Consider the following 14117-nt stretch of genomic DNA (forward strand, 5'->3'; position numbering starts at 1 on the left):
AGGAAAGAGTGGAGCAGCGCCAAGAATGCAGAAGAATGAGGAAGGATCCTCCATTCTAGATATAGGGAATAATGTATGATGGAAAGAATTATGATGTAAACATAGAAACAATTATGAATAAAACAGGTTTTGCAAACATATGTGACACAAATATAAATAGATATATGCATATAGAATCACAAACGAACAAATGAAAATAAGTAAATAAAAAAGAAACAGAGTTTAACAAAAAGGAAAACAAAGTAAACGAAAGAGGAAAAAGAAGAAATCCTAAGACTAAGGTTTGTCGGTGCGGCGCAGAAGTTCCATCATCATTTGCTTCATCTCAATCAGCATGGATTCATGAGTGTCAAGACGTTGTTCCATGATGTCGAGTCTGGATGAGCTTGTCTGAGTAGAGCTGGAAGGAACGTTCTGAGCAGCTTGAGGTTCTGGAATGGAAGCAGAAGCAGCAGGAGTAAACATAACTGGTGCAAGTCGCTCTGCCTCAGCCTCAGCTTCAAGACGCTCTGCCTCAAGTCTGGCTTGTTCAGCCTGAGCTGCTGCTTGACGTGCAGCTTCTTCTTCTTGCTCTTTCTTGCGCTTGGCTTCTTCAATAGCTTCAAGAAGCTTATTTCTCTGTTCTAGTTCATGAAGAGCCACCCTTCTGGCAAACCTTTGCTTTGCAGCCTCAACGCTCTGACTTCCCTCTGCATGCAGGAGCTGCATCATAACGGGAAACTGAGCCACCAGCCAAGTGCTCAAATTGTTCCACTCATCAGCCACATGTTCAGCATTCTCACTGAGGTCAGTCTGACCGTGCACATTGCGGAGCCTCAAGGAGGCTTCATGATTGAAGATATTGATGCACTCAGAGAGAGATGTGGGTTGAAGGTGAGTATAGGGAATTATGGAGAGGTTGGTTTCAGGAGAGGCTGGGTGATTGCTGCTATGAGCTTCAGAGGCCCCTTGTGGAGAACCAATGTTAATTATGGGTGCATTGGGTTCAGAGGTTCCATGGTGAGGGTCTGAAGTTTCAACCAGAGGGTGAGGTGATCTAACCGAGGATTGGTTAGACACTGAGCGTTCGAGTTCAGAGTCTGGTTGAATTGGCACTTGTTGGTCAGGGACAGGGTGAGCTTGATGAACTAGGGGATCTGCCTCTTGGATAGGATTGGCCAAGATAGGTTCATCTGGGTCAACTAGACGTTCAGGTCTAGGGCCAGGATATTGCCTAGGGCTTGGACAGGTAAGGTAATATTCTTCCAAGGCAGATACCTTCTCTTTCCTAACCTCCATGAATTTTCTAATTGATTCAGAGGTATTGGAGGGAGGAGAGTCAATGACATTGATGGGGAAGGATACAGGTGTGAAGGCGGATGAAGAGTCTGTATCCGTGGTTCTGACAGCAGGACGTGGTGATGCTCTGGGAGCAGAGTGATCAGACGTTCTGGGTTGTGGTTCTGTTGGTTTGGGTTCTGGTTGGTTTTGGGTGAGTGGTTCAGAAAGTAATGGGTCATATGGAATGGTAAGGAGAGAGGTTGGATCTTCTGACCTAGAGGGTTGGTTCTGAAGCAAATTCCAGAGAGGTGCTTCAGTAGGAGAAGTTTGTGCGGCTGGTTGGGTTTCAGGAATAGGAGTGAGGGGATTTGAAGAGTGTTGGAGTAAGGCAGAAATTGGGAAGTGCATCAAATAAATTCAAATCATCATCAGAAGCAAGTGCAGGCTTACTTGAATGTGCTGATGAACGAGTCACTCTGGCAGGAGCTTCAGTCCTTCTGACCTCTGCAGCAGCTGGTTCCACCCGAGTAGGCTTCACCACAATTCTGACTTTCTTCTGCTTCTTCTTTGGAGGACCATCCTCACTATCATCACCATCATCATCATCAGGCTTGCTCTTCGCCTTCTTGACCAGAGGGACATCAGATTCCTCTGAGGATTCGTCCAGAACCATCTTCCTCTTGGTTTTCTTCTTGGGAGGAGAAGGAAACTCTGGAGCTGGTGGAAGTCTGCTGACGAAATCATCAAGGTCAATCTCGAATCCTTGAGCCCTGAGGTCTTCAACATAGCATCTGATGGCTTCAGGATGGTCTGCTTGAGTCCACAGAGGGTAGTCATTCAGAGGCATTCTTCTTCCTCTGATCTCAGAAGATGTGTCCTCATGAGCAGGAGCAATCTTCTTCTGGACCAAACCCATCTTCTTCAGAGAGTTGGCAGTGAAGACATCGCTGACAATTGTGCTCAAGTCCTCTGTGCAACCAGCATCGATCAAATCTTGCACCAAGTTGCTTTCAATGAGAAAGTCTGAGAGCAGCCTCCCAAAAGGGATATATTTGATTGCAGACTTGATGGAGGAGGTGGTGCGAGACTTCCGGATGCATTCCTTCAAATAGGAGAACAGGAAGTAGGGAAGGCAGATCTTCTCCTTGTCTTGAATGAAGAACAGCATCGCCTTCTGGTTGAAGTTGATGTAGTCTGGAGAACTGCCCTTTGGTCGCTGATTGATGCAGTTGAGCAGGATCTTGTGCCAGATCCTGAGTTTAGGGTGAAGATCCATCACCTTATAACTCGTCTTGCCCGGTTTGAAAGTGGTGTATAGGGCCTTGTTGACGATGTCCTTGGTTCTGGGTTTCAGCTTCGATTCCGTCAGTGAGAACCGATACCCATGAGCAGTTTCTGCACCTAGCAGATTCACGAATGACTTCTCCGTGATGATGATCTTCCTACCCAGTATGTAAGAGACCACCTGAGTGTCATCACAATCGGCGTGCTTCCAGAATTCCTTTACCAGCTTCTCATACACCGGTCCTCGAAGTCGATTGAAGTAGTTTCCCCAACCTTGAGCTTGGACTTCAGGACGAAGATCAAACCCATTTGCAGCCAAGTTGTCGAGGTTGAATCTCCATTCTGCCAGGACTTGGAGTTCCTCAGGAGGAAATACACAGTGAACGGCACAGCCCCGTTCTGCAATAGGAACAATCTCCTCTTGAGCTTGAGCTTGTTCTTGTGCTGGGTTCTCAGAGCCTCGTTGACCCGTTGCCAAACCGACTACCATATGAGGGAACTGAGGTGCATCTGCAGTAGATCTTCTGGTTTGTCTCACCATTTTGAAGAGGTTGAAGGTTTGAGGTAGAAGATGAAGTTTGAAGGATGAGGAGAGATCGAGAGAGAAATTGAGAAGGAGGCGGTTTTGAAAAGCAGAGAGTGCGAGAGTGAAAACCGGAAGTGAGAGAGAACGTGTGTGTATAGTGGGTTTTATCAAATAACCGTTGTTGATTCAAAAAGCACTTTAAGATCAACGGTTGAAAATTAAAGATAGATAGTAACAGTAAAATACACAATCACACACAGGAGATAAGCATATCTACACGCAATCATAACAGACTGTCACACGGGCACAAGGAACTATGCATCAGAAATTCTGACGCACGTGTTGCTGTCTCAGCTTCAGAGTCGGTACCAGTGGGTACACACACTCTGATTGAGTTACCTTCTGGACTAGACATCTTCTGATCAAGAAGTATCATAGTCAGAGGTTCTGATCCATCTTCACTCTGGACAAAAGTCCATGTTTAGATTTTTCAGAATAAAATTAAATCTATCTTCAGCTAAGGGCTTTGTAAAGATATCTGCCCATTGATGGTCAGTATCAACAAACTTCAGAAGAAGTACGCCCTTCTGTACATAATCTCTAATAAAATGATGCTTTACCTCAATGTGCTTTGCCCTTGAATGCAAGATAGGATTCTTACTCAATGAGATAGCAGCAGTGTTATCACAATAGATTGGGATATTGCTCTCAAGGATCTGATAATCCTCCAGCTGATGTTTCATCCAGAGCATCTGAGTGCTGCATATTGCTGCTGAGATATATTCTGCCTCTGCAGTTGATAGTGCAATGGTTGATTGCCTCTTGCTTGCCCATGAGACTAGATTGCTTCCCAGAAATTGACAATTTCCAGAAGTACTTTTTCTCTCTGTTCTATCTCCAGCATAATCAGCATCACAATAACCTGAAAGCTTATACTCTGATGTTTTCTTATACATCAAGCCAAGGTTAGTGGTGCCTTTCAGATACCTTAGGATCCTCTTAACAGCAGTTAAGTGGGTTTCCCTTGGATCTGATTGGAAACGAGCACATAAATGAACACTAAATAATATGTCTGGCCTGGATGCAGTTAAGTATAGAAGTGAACCTATCATGCCACGATAGAGCTTCTGACATACTTTACCACTTATATCTTCTTTTTCCAGAATGCATGTTGGATGCATTGGAGTCTTGGCCACTGTAGATTCCAGCATATTGAACTTCTTCAGAAGTTCTTTAGTGTACTTGCTCTGATGGATATATGTTCCTTCTGGTGTTTGATCAACTTGTATTCCCAGAAAGTACTTTAATTCTCCCATCATACTCATCTCAAATTCAGCCTGCATCATCTCAGAAAATTCTTTGCATAGAGATTGATTAGCAGAACCAAATATAATATCATCAACATAAATTTGCACAATTAAGATATCATCTTTATAAGTCTTGCAAAAGAGAGTTGTATCTACTTTACCCCTTACAAACTCATTCTCCAGAAGGAATGAGCTAAGTCTCTCATACCATGCTCTAGGAGCTTGCTTCAGACCGTAGAGTGATTTCTTCAATTTGAACACATGGTCTGGTTTCTTTTCATCTTCAAAACCTGGGGGTTGATGAACATAGACTTCCTCTGAGATATAACCATTTAGGAAGGCACTCTTTACGTCCATCTGATGTAGAATTATGTTGTGATTTACTGAGAAAGAAATCAATAGTCTGATTGCCTCCAGTCTTGCTACTGGAGCAAATGTTTCAGTGTAGTCTATTCCTTCCTGCTGGCTGTAGCCTTGAGCAACTAGCCTTGCCTTGTTTCTGACTACATCTCCTTTCTCATTTAGCTTGTTTCTGAATACCCATTTCGTTCCAATAACATGGACATTCTCAGGCTTCTTCACTAAGCTCCAAACATCGTTCTTGGAGAATTGATTCAATTCTTCTTCCATGGCCAGAATCCAATCCTTGTCCTGAAGAGCTTCATCTATGGACTTGGGTTCAATTAAGGACACCAATCCTTTCAGGCTCAGCAAGGTCTCTTCAGAGGGTCTGAAGGCAGATCTGGTTCTGACTGGTTCATCTTTGTTGCCCAGAATCAATTCCTTAGGATGAGCTGCAGTGATTCTGCTCTTCTTCAGAGTTTGTGAGTTAGAGGGACCAGCTTCTTCCTCTGGTTCATCTTCCTCTGGCTCAACTTCCTCTGGAGCTTTGCCTTTGTCAGAAACATTAATGCTTAAGTCTGCAAACTTTTCAACTAGCTTTGACTGGTCAGAGTCAAGCTTATCATCAAATCTAACATGAATAGATTCTTCAATAGTCTTAGCATCAGTATTATAAAATCTAAAACCTTTAGATCTATCAGAATAACCAAGTAATAGACACTTAGAAGACTTAGCATCAAATTTATGCAATCTATCCTTAGTATTGAGAACATAACAAACACAGCCAAAAGGATGAAAATAAGAAATGTTGGGTTTTATGTTCTTCCACAATTCATAAGGAGTCTTATTCAGAATTGGTCTCACAGAGATTCTATTCTGAATGTAACATGCTGTATTTACTGCCTCTGCCCAAAAGTGCTTAGCCATGCCAGTTTCTTGGAGCATGGTTCTAGCCATCTCCTGAAGAGTTCTGTTCTTCCTCTCAACAACACCATTTTGTTGAGGAGTTCTGGGACACGAGAAATCATGTGCAATTCCATAGGAATCAAACAGACTCTCAAACTTGTCATTCTCAAACTCTCCACCACGGTCACTTCTGACACGCACAATTCTACAAGCCTTCTCGTTTTGCACTTGAGCAATGAAGGTAGAGAACACAGCATGAGACTCATCCTTGCGGGTTAGAAACTTTACCCATGTCCAGCGGCTATAGTCATCAACGATAACCATCCCATATCTCTTGCCACCTATAGACTCAGTTTTCACTGGTCCAAACAGGTCGATATGCAGAAGTTCTAACGGCCTTGAGGTTGAGACAACATTCTTTGCCTTGAAAGGGACTTTTGTGAATTTGCCTTTCTGACATGCTTCACAAAGAGCGTCTGAAGCGAACTTCAGATTGGGTAAGCCCCTGACAAGGTTTAGCTTGCTCAGCTGAGAAATCTTTCTCATACTGGCATGCCCTAACCGTCTATGCCATACCCACTGCTCTTCATTAACAGACAGAAGGCACTTCACATTCTGAGCCTCCAACTCAGATAATCTGATCTTATAAATGTTGTTCTTCCTCTTGCTGTTAAACAGAACAGAGCCATCGATCTGACTTACAGCCCGGCAGGACCTTTGATTGAATATAACATCATAACCCTTGTCAGCTAATTGACTTATAGACAATAAGTTATGTGTTAAGCCGTCTACCAATAAAACATTATCAATGCATGGACTACTATCTACACAAATAGTACCAGTACCAATAATTTTACCCTTTTCATTTCCTCCGAAGCCAACTTCGCCTCCAGGCTTAAGTTTCAGCTCTCGGAACATACGCTTTTCTCCCGTCATGTGACGCGAGCATCCACTGTCCAGATACCATGATTGGTGTTTCAGTGGAGCTATCAAGGATATCTGCAACATAGATAATCTTGTCCTTAGGTACCCACTTTCTGGGTCCTCTTTTGTTAGTTACCCCAGAGGTTCTGATCACCTTGGGTGTCTCAACATAATATTTTAAAGGAATATTTGCATGATATTTAGTCATAGAGAAAGATCCCTTTTTAAGAGGGTTTTTAGCAACTTTAGCAGGTACAGGATCAGGCAATATGGTACCAGAGGGAACAAAGCATTCATATAAAGATTTAGCTTTAGACACAGAAGGCTCATTTCTAATTGGTTTAGAATAGCCAATGCCATGCATTCCATTTCTGCTTACACCATAGATCATTGAAGCCATTAAGCTTCTATCTACGCTTTTAGCCAGGAATCTTTGAAAAGATTTTTCATACTTAGATTCATGCTTACTATCAGAGGCATCGCAGGCAATAACTTCTTCTAACTTAGCAATTTGATTCTTAAGCACAGAGTTAGAGTTAACTAAAGCATGATTATCATTTTTCAAATCAGATATGATTTTCTCATGTTCAGAAGGAGTTTTAGAAACAGCAGATAAGTTCTTTTTCAGCTTCTTATGCTTAGACAACAAGAAGTTATACTTATCCATGATATCAGACAAAGCATGTTTCAGTTCAGAGGTAGAGAAGGAAGCAAATACCTCATTTTCATCGTCAGAGTCTGGATCTCCTTCTGATTCTGAGTCAGAGTCAACAGCTTCCTTTGACTCTGCTCCTTTGTCTTTGACAATGGCCATGAGTCCTTGGACTTCACCATCAGAGTCAACATCCTCTGACTCTGATTCATCGAATGTCACCATCAGACTCTTCTTGGTCTTGAAGTGCTTCTTTGGCTTCTTGTCCTTCTTCAATTTTGGACAGTCACTTTTGTAGTGCCCTGATTCTTTGCACTCAAAGCAAGTGACTTCCTTGATTGATGACTTCTTCTGACCTGAGGATTCAGACTTTCCTCTTGCCTTTCCAGAGCCTTTGAACTTGCTCTGCCTGTGCTTCCAGATGCGGTTGAGTCTCTTGGAGATCAGAGTCAGCTCATCTTCATCAGAATCTTCTGATGCTTCTTCAGATTTTTCTTCTTCAGCTTGAAGAGCCTTTGACTTCTCAACTTTAGCCTTTTCAGATTTGGATTTCAAGGCTATGGATTTTTTTCTCAGATCTTGCATCTCTGAGCGCTTCAGCTCATGGCATTACAAAATGCTGATGAGTTCTTCTAAACTCATATTCTCAACGTCTCTCGTGAGCTCTATTGAAGTCACCAAAGGCATCCAACTTTCAGGAAGACACCTGATGACCCTTATGACATGATCTTTTGTTGTGTAGCTCTTGTTGAGAGGACGTATGCCAGCTACAAGCAGTTGGAATCTGGAGAACATTTCTTCAATGGACTCATTTGGCTCCATGATGAAGGATTCATACTTTTGGATCAAAGACAATGCCTTTGATTCTTTGACTTTCTTGTTTCCTTCATGAGACATCTTCAGAGAATCAAAAATGCCTTTAGCAAACTCACGATCTGTAATCTTCTGGTACTCCTCATAGGAAATAGCACTTAGAAGAATTGCTCTTGCTTTGTGATGTTGTGAGTACAGCTTCTTTTGATCTGCAGTCATCTCTGACCTTGGGATCTTCTTGCCATCTGCATCAACTGGACGCTCGTAGCCATCCACAATAATATCCCAGAGATCTGCATCGAAACCCAGAAAGAAACTTTCCAGTCTATCTTTCCAATATTCGAACCTTTGACCGTCGAACATGGGAGGCTTTGCATTGTAACCATCTCTTTGAGTTTCACTGGTGGTGGCAGCCATTGTTTTTCACACCGGCCCGGATCACTGAACACTGTTAGGTGTGGTAATCAGAACTTGCGCTCTGATACCAATTGAAGGTATGAAAAACGGTAGAAAGGGGGGGTTTGAATAACGTTTTCAGTACAAAACTACCACCTTAAAGATTTTGACAAATCTTTCGAGAACTTAAGTGCTAAAGATAAGAGATAGAAAAGCACACAAGGATTTTATCCTGGTTCACTTGATAAATCACTCAAGCTACTCCAGTCCACCCGTTAAGGTGATTTCTTCCTTCTTAGAATGAAGGCAATCCACTAATCAGGTAAGAGTTACAACTGCACTTGAAACCTACAAGTGACTAACAATTACACTGACTTAGCTCACACTAAGATTCACTCTCTTAGTCTTCTCTAGGATCCGATCAAACTTGATCTCCTAAAGGAACTACCACTAAGATTCACTCTCTTAGTCTTCTCTAGGATCCGATCAACCTTGATCTCCTAAAGGAACTAAACAAACTGTTTATCAAAGAAATGTTTACAAGAGATTTGCTTCTAAAAAGCTAATAGTAAACACAATGAATTTCAGATGAAAGAAAGCTTAGAATATTTTGAATATCTTGCGCGTGTGTATTGCTTCTTGTATATTCTTGTAGCCGCTTCTTTCAATCTTCAGCCTCTATATATACTCCAAGGATTAGGGTTGAGCGTTGCATGGGAAATGCTACCGTTGGAGGGCAGTTCTTGAAAATCCAGCTTCTGCTGTGGCTGAGAACGTTAGGTAGGTCGTCAGGAAGGTACACTTGCTTTTGTACTTGGATAGCGACTTGACCTTTTAACCTAGGAGACTTCTGATCAGGGGAATACTTCATATTGGAACTTGTGAAGCCGGTTGATCAGAGTCAGAGGGAAAGCACAGATCCTCTGACCATTGTATCTTCTGATTCTGAACTCAGAGGGAAGAACATGGCCTTCAGAGTTTCTTGCTTCTGGACTTCAGAGTTTCCACTATTCAGCTTCTGGATCTTCAGAGTCTTCTACACCATCAGAACATCTGAACCTTCAGTGTTTCTTGGTTATCAGAACTTCTGGATCTTCAGAGCTTCTAGCGACTGAGTCCACATCAGAGTTTGTATATCTTCAGAACTTCTGAAGCTTTTCCACTGTTCATACTGAACATGGTGAATGCGAAAGCGTTGCTTGGGTTACCCTTTATACACAGTGCTTCTGATTTGTGTGAGATTGAGATGAGGTCAGAGCCTGTAAATAGCACACTCAGAAAAACACGTTAGAGTACCACAATTGTTCATATCAAAAGGTTAACTTGTAATCATCAAAACATGATTTGTACTACTAGATCAAAACTTGATCTTACATTGATGATATACGACAGAGGAACGATTACTTGCAAGAACAGCTTGAGTATTATCGTTCCGAGCAGCAGGATGAAGGGGGACGCGAGGTGGAGGCCGTGGCTAAATTCGAGCCGTTCTCAGCGGCAGTAAGGGAGGTTGCCATACCGGATAACATGAAGAATATTGTCCTTGAGACATACAGCGGGAAGGCTGATCCCAAAGAGCACTTGTTATACTTCAACACAAAAATGTTGATCAGTGCCAGTTCGGGCACTGTGAAGTGCAGGATGTTTCCAGCTACGTTCAAAGGCACAGCCATAGCCTGGTTTACCACGCTACCCCGAGGATCCATTACTAATTTCCGTGACTTCTCATCAAAATTCCACGTCCAGTTTTCCGCCAGCAAAACCAAGCAGGTGACGATCGAGGATCTCTACAACGTCCGCCAATCTGAGGGCGAGACTCTGAAGCAGTATGTAAAACGATTCAGCGCAGCATCAGTCAAAATTGAGGAGTCTGAGCCGCACGCCTGTGCGCGTGCCTTCAAGAACGGGTTGCAACCGGGGAAGCTGAACAGCAAATTGAGCTGCAAACCGGCTCGGTCCATGGCGGAGATCTGGACGCGAGCAAACACCTACATCTTGGACGAGGAAGATGATGCTTTCAAGCGAAGGCGCGCGAAAAAGGAGAAAGACGGCGAGCTGGGGGACGCTTCGCCGGAAGAAAAACGGACTAAGGAAAGGGGAGAGAGCAGCAAAAAGCGAGACAGGAAGGTAAGAACAGAAGAAAAGACTGCGAAGGAACCATTGTATCCTAGAGAGAAAACTTTGAGCGCCGCAGACCGTGGCATCAAGCTGACCCTCGCCGGCGAGAGGAGTCAGGAAAGAGTCTTAATGCCCATCTGACGGAGTTGCTTCGAGAGGTCAAGGCAACTCACGCAGTTGAGGAAGGCGAGAAAGAGGCTGACCCGCCTCGAGTGGCGTTGGATAAAACAAAGTGGTGCGAGTACCAATGCTCGGCCGGCCACGAAACGGGAGATTGCTTTACCCTGAAGAACGAGATTGAGAGTGTAAGACCCTAACCTTGCTGATGTATTGCTTAAGTGATTTATTGAATGAAAGTGAAATTTCTAGTGATGTTTGATTTAATTGCTAAACTGTCTGTGACCTTGTGTGAAGTTTTGAGAGGTCTTAAGGACCTAATCTTGAAAAGCTTCCTTCATGAGAGTTGTAGCTCTCTGAGTTAGCTAAATTCTCTCGTTGGTTTCAGGTCATTCCGACCTCTGTAACCCGAGATAGCCTTGTTTTAGTGACAGAAGGTCAGGCTGTTTTGTACTAGCAATTTTGTTAGAGGAAAATTCTTAAGTCCGAATTTGTTTCTTTAAAAATCAAGAGAAGGAGTTTGCCTTGATTTAATTGAGCCTCTTAATCAGTAGCTAGGAGAGTATTTAGTTGGACTTGGGCCAAGTTATGAAGGGAGAAGAAAAAAACAAAGAAAACCTAGCCCATGATGCATGCTAGTCGAATTCCATGAGGAAGGAAGGAGGGAAGACTTGGTTGACTATTTAGCAAGAGTTTAGAGAAGATAATTAGGGTTTAAGGCTCATGAACAAAAGCTGGTCAGTTTTGAGACAAGGATTAATAGAAAATTAAGTGCCATTAATGCCTTGTTCCCATTCAAAAATTGTGAATTATGCATGCCCTTGATGGTGCATGTCTTGGCCGTGTATAGAGGGGCAAAAGGGGGAACTTTGCTTCAGTTTTTGAGAGAACTATAAGGCTGAAAGGAAACCTAATCAAACACTCTTGTTTTGCCCACACAATTCAGAAGTGAAAAAGAAAGAAAAGAAGAGAGAAAAGGAGAGGGAGAGTGGCGGCTAGAGAGGAAGAAAGGAGAAGAGCAAGAGTGAAAGCAAGTGTGATCAAGAGGGAGAGGAGGAGACCAGACCAAGGTTGAAGGTGTAGAAGAGAGTAGCCCTTTCCATTCATTTTTTTTCCAGAACCAAACCTTCATCTTCCTCAAAACCCAACACCAAAGGTAAGGGGTGGATCTAGTGGGTAGAGTCTAGGTTCTATGTCATGATGGATTCCTTAGTTAGCATGACTATATTCTGATCTTAGTTGGGTGTATGATGCACGTTTGGATGAGGGTAGAATGCATGTTTAAGGGTTTGAAATTTGCAGCCTAAAATTTGATACAAGTTGATACCATGCTACTTGCCATAGTTGCCAATTTGGACTAGTTTTGCCATGTTGATGTTTAGAACGAATTCTGTACTGAAATTGAATTCTTAAGGCTGAGAATGATGATCATTAGGTTGATGTTTTGCTGCTGTTCAATGGCCTAGAGGATGGCCAAATGTTTTTCAAAAAAAAAAGGAAAGAACCCTAGAGCAAATGGTGTTCTTGGCTAGGCCAAAACCTTGGGTTTTGGTGGATTTTTCTTGAGCTTTTCAATGTATAGATTATTGCTGATTATTTCTGGAATTTATACCATATTTGTGAAGCTTGTGTGATGCCTTTATCAGTAGGTTGATGTTTGCCAAATGACCCTAGGTTTTATGTATGAAAATCATGATTTTATGCTAAATTTGCCTAGATTATCACATGATTTTAAGAAGCAATTTGTAACATGATCTTTGCTGGATTTTTTGGAGAGTATATGGTTATGTTTGTTGGCTGGACATTGACTTGTGAAGTTGAGATGGAAGGAAGGAAGTGTTTTAGAAAACCTTGGACCCTTTGGGGTTCGGCTAAGCCATTTTTGTGGTTGTTGGCAAGTTTTCTTCTTTCCGACTCATGCACAAGTTTATGTGATAGCTTGATTGGTGGAGTTTCCATGATCTAAGTATTGATATGCATGAGAGCCTTGGAATGACTTATATGTTGCCTATCTTGATTACTACCAAAAGGTCGCTCACCTAGCTGTAATTCCTTTTGGTGCTGTGCTTATTTACTGTCATTTAAGTTATATAAGTTTTGTGAAAATGTTAAGACTCTAGGTTGACTCAATAGAGCCTTTAACAAAGAGAAATGAGAACTTAATCGCTTGCAAGTAAAATGTGAATAATTGGACATAGGTCTAGTGAAGACTGTGGGCCATGAGAACGATGGTATTGTTAGAGACAAACGGTTACTTGCACGCGAGGGTGTTTTGTGGGTTGTACGGTGTGTCCCCACGTGATTTGTTGACTGCGGTCACCTTGTGATTCTGTGGACGGACGGTGAGTCTGGCGGACGGTGTGTCCCCCCACATGAATGAGGGTTGTACGGTGAGTCCCCTCCGAGATTTGTTCATCTGCGGATGATCGTGATTATGGCCATTGGTGTTTGAGGTGGTTGTGTGAATGGTGAGGTCGTTAGCCTAACTGAACTTAGGTGACTGACTGAGATATAATATCAACCTATTTATAGGCAAAAATCACGAGTTTGGGCTGTTCCGGGCGCTCAGGCGCCAATTCAGAGCGCCTGAGCGCCAATTCCAGAGCGCCTGAGCGCCAATTCAGAGCGCCTAGGCGCTCAGACTCGTTGGAAAGTCCCTTGATCTTCATTTTAACTCCTCTTTATGCCTCTTTAAGCCTCCCTTCAATTCTCCAAACCTCTAGACACTCCATCTTCAGCTGTTACAACCTGAAAACTTGATGACAAAGCTAGGAAAATATCTAGAAATTCAGAGGTTAGTTTTGCACAAAGGCTCCAAAACAAGTGGAAATTGCCTATGACTCTTAAACTCTAATCAAATGCAACTAAAGCCCTTATAAAACTACAAAATTACTAAATTAATGCAAATGCACAAATAAAAGTAAAAATGTATGAGAATGCATGAAACACTACATGAGACACAAGAAAAAGACTCAAAACCTACAAGGAAAAACCCTAAAAACATCATATAAACCCGGGTCATCACGAAGGCACGTGAGAGCAGTGGCATCAGTGCAACAGTACGAAACTCCATTCAGTTTCCAACATCCAGATATTGTGATATCGTCAGCCGATTTCGAAGGGATCAGGACGCACAAAGACGATCTGGTGGTTGTGATGATAAGGATCAACAGCTTTAACGTGCGGCGGGTTCTTTTGGACCAAGGGAGCTCCGCTGACATCATCTATGGGGATGCTTTTGATCAATTAGGATTGACGGACAAAGACCTGATGCCCTATACAGGAATGTTGGTAGGCTTCTCGGGCGAGCAAGTTTGGGTACGCGGATATGTGGATCTGGACATAGTCTTTGGTATCGATGATAACGCTAAGCTACTCCGTGTAAGGTATCTTGTATTGCAGGTTGTGGCATCCTATAACGTCATCATTGGAAGGAACACACTCAATCGCCTCTGCGCAGTAATCTCGACGG

At 42.7% G+C, this 14117-nt stretch overlaps 1 protein-coding gene across 1 annotated transcript in view; it reads left to right on the top strand.

The window, feature by feature from the left end:
- The window catches only part of LOC130712871 (uncharacterized), a 19103-nt gene extending 8434 nt beyond the window's left edge, over positions 1-10669 (top strand). The window contains exon 2 of the mRNA XM_057562685.1: positions 9803-10669. Within this exon, the coding sequence (XP_057418668.1) occupies positions 9803-10669 (867 nt within the window). The remainder of the gene's footprint in view (positions 1-9802) is intronic.
- Positions 10670-14117: the final 3448 nt, after the last annotated feature.

This window comes from Lotus japonicus, chromosome 4 (genome assembly GCF_012489685.1).
Source record: "Lotus japonicus ecotype B-129 chromosome 4, LjGifu_v1.2".
Classification (NCBI taxonomy): Eukaryota; Viridiplantae; Streptophyta; class Magnoliopsida; order Fabales; family Fabaceae; genus Lotus; species Lotus japonicus.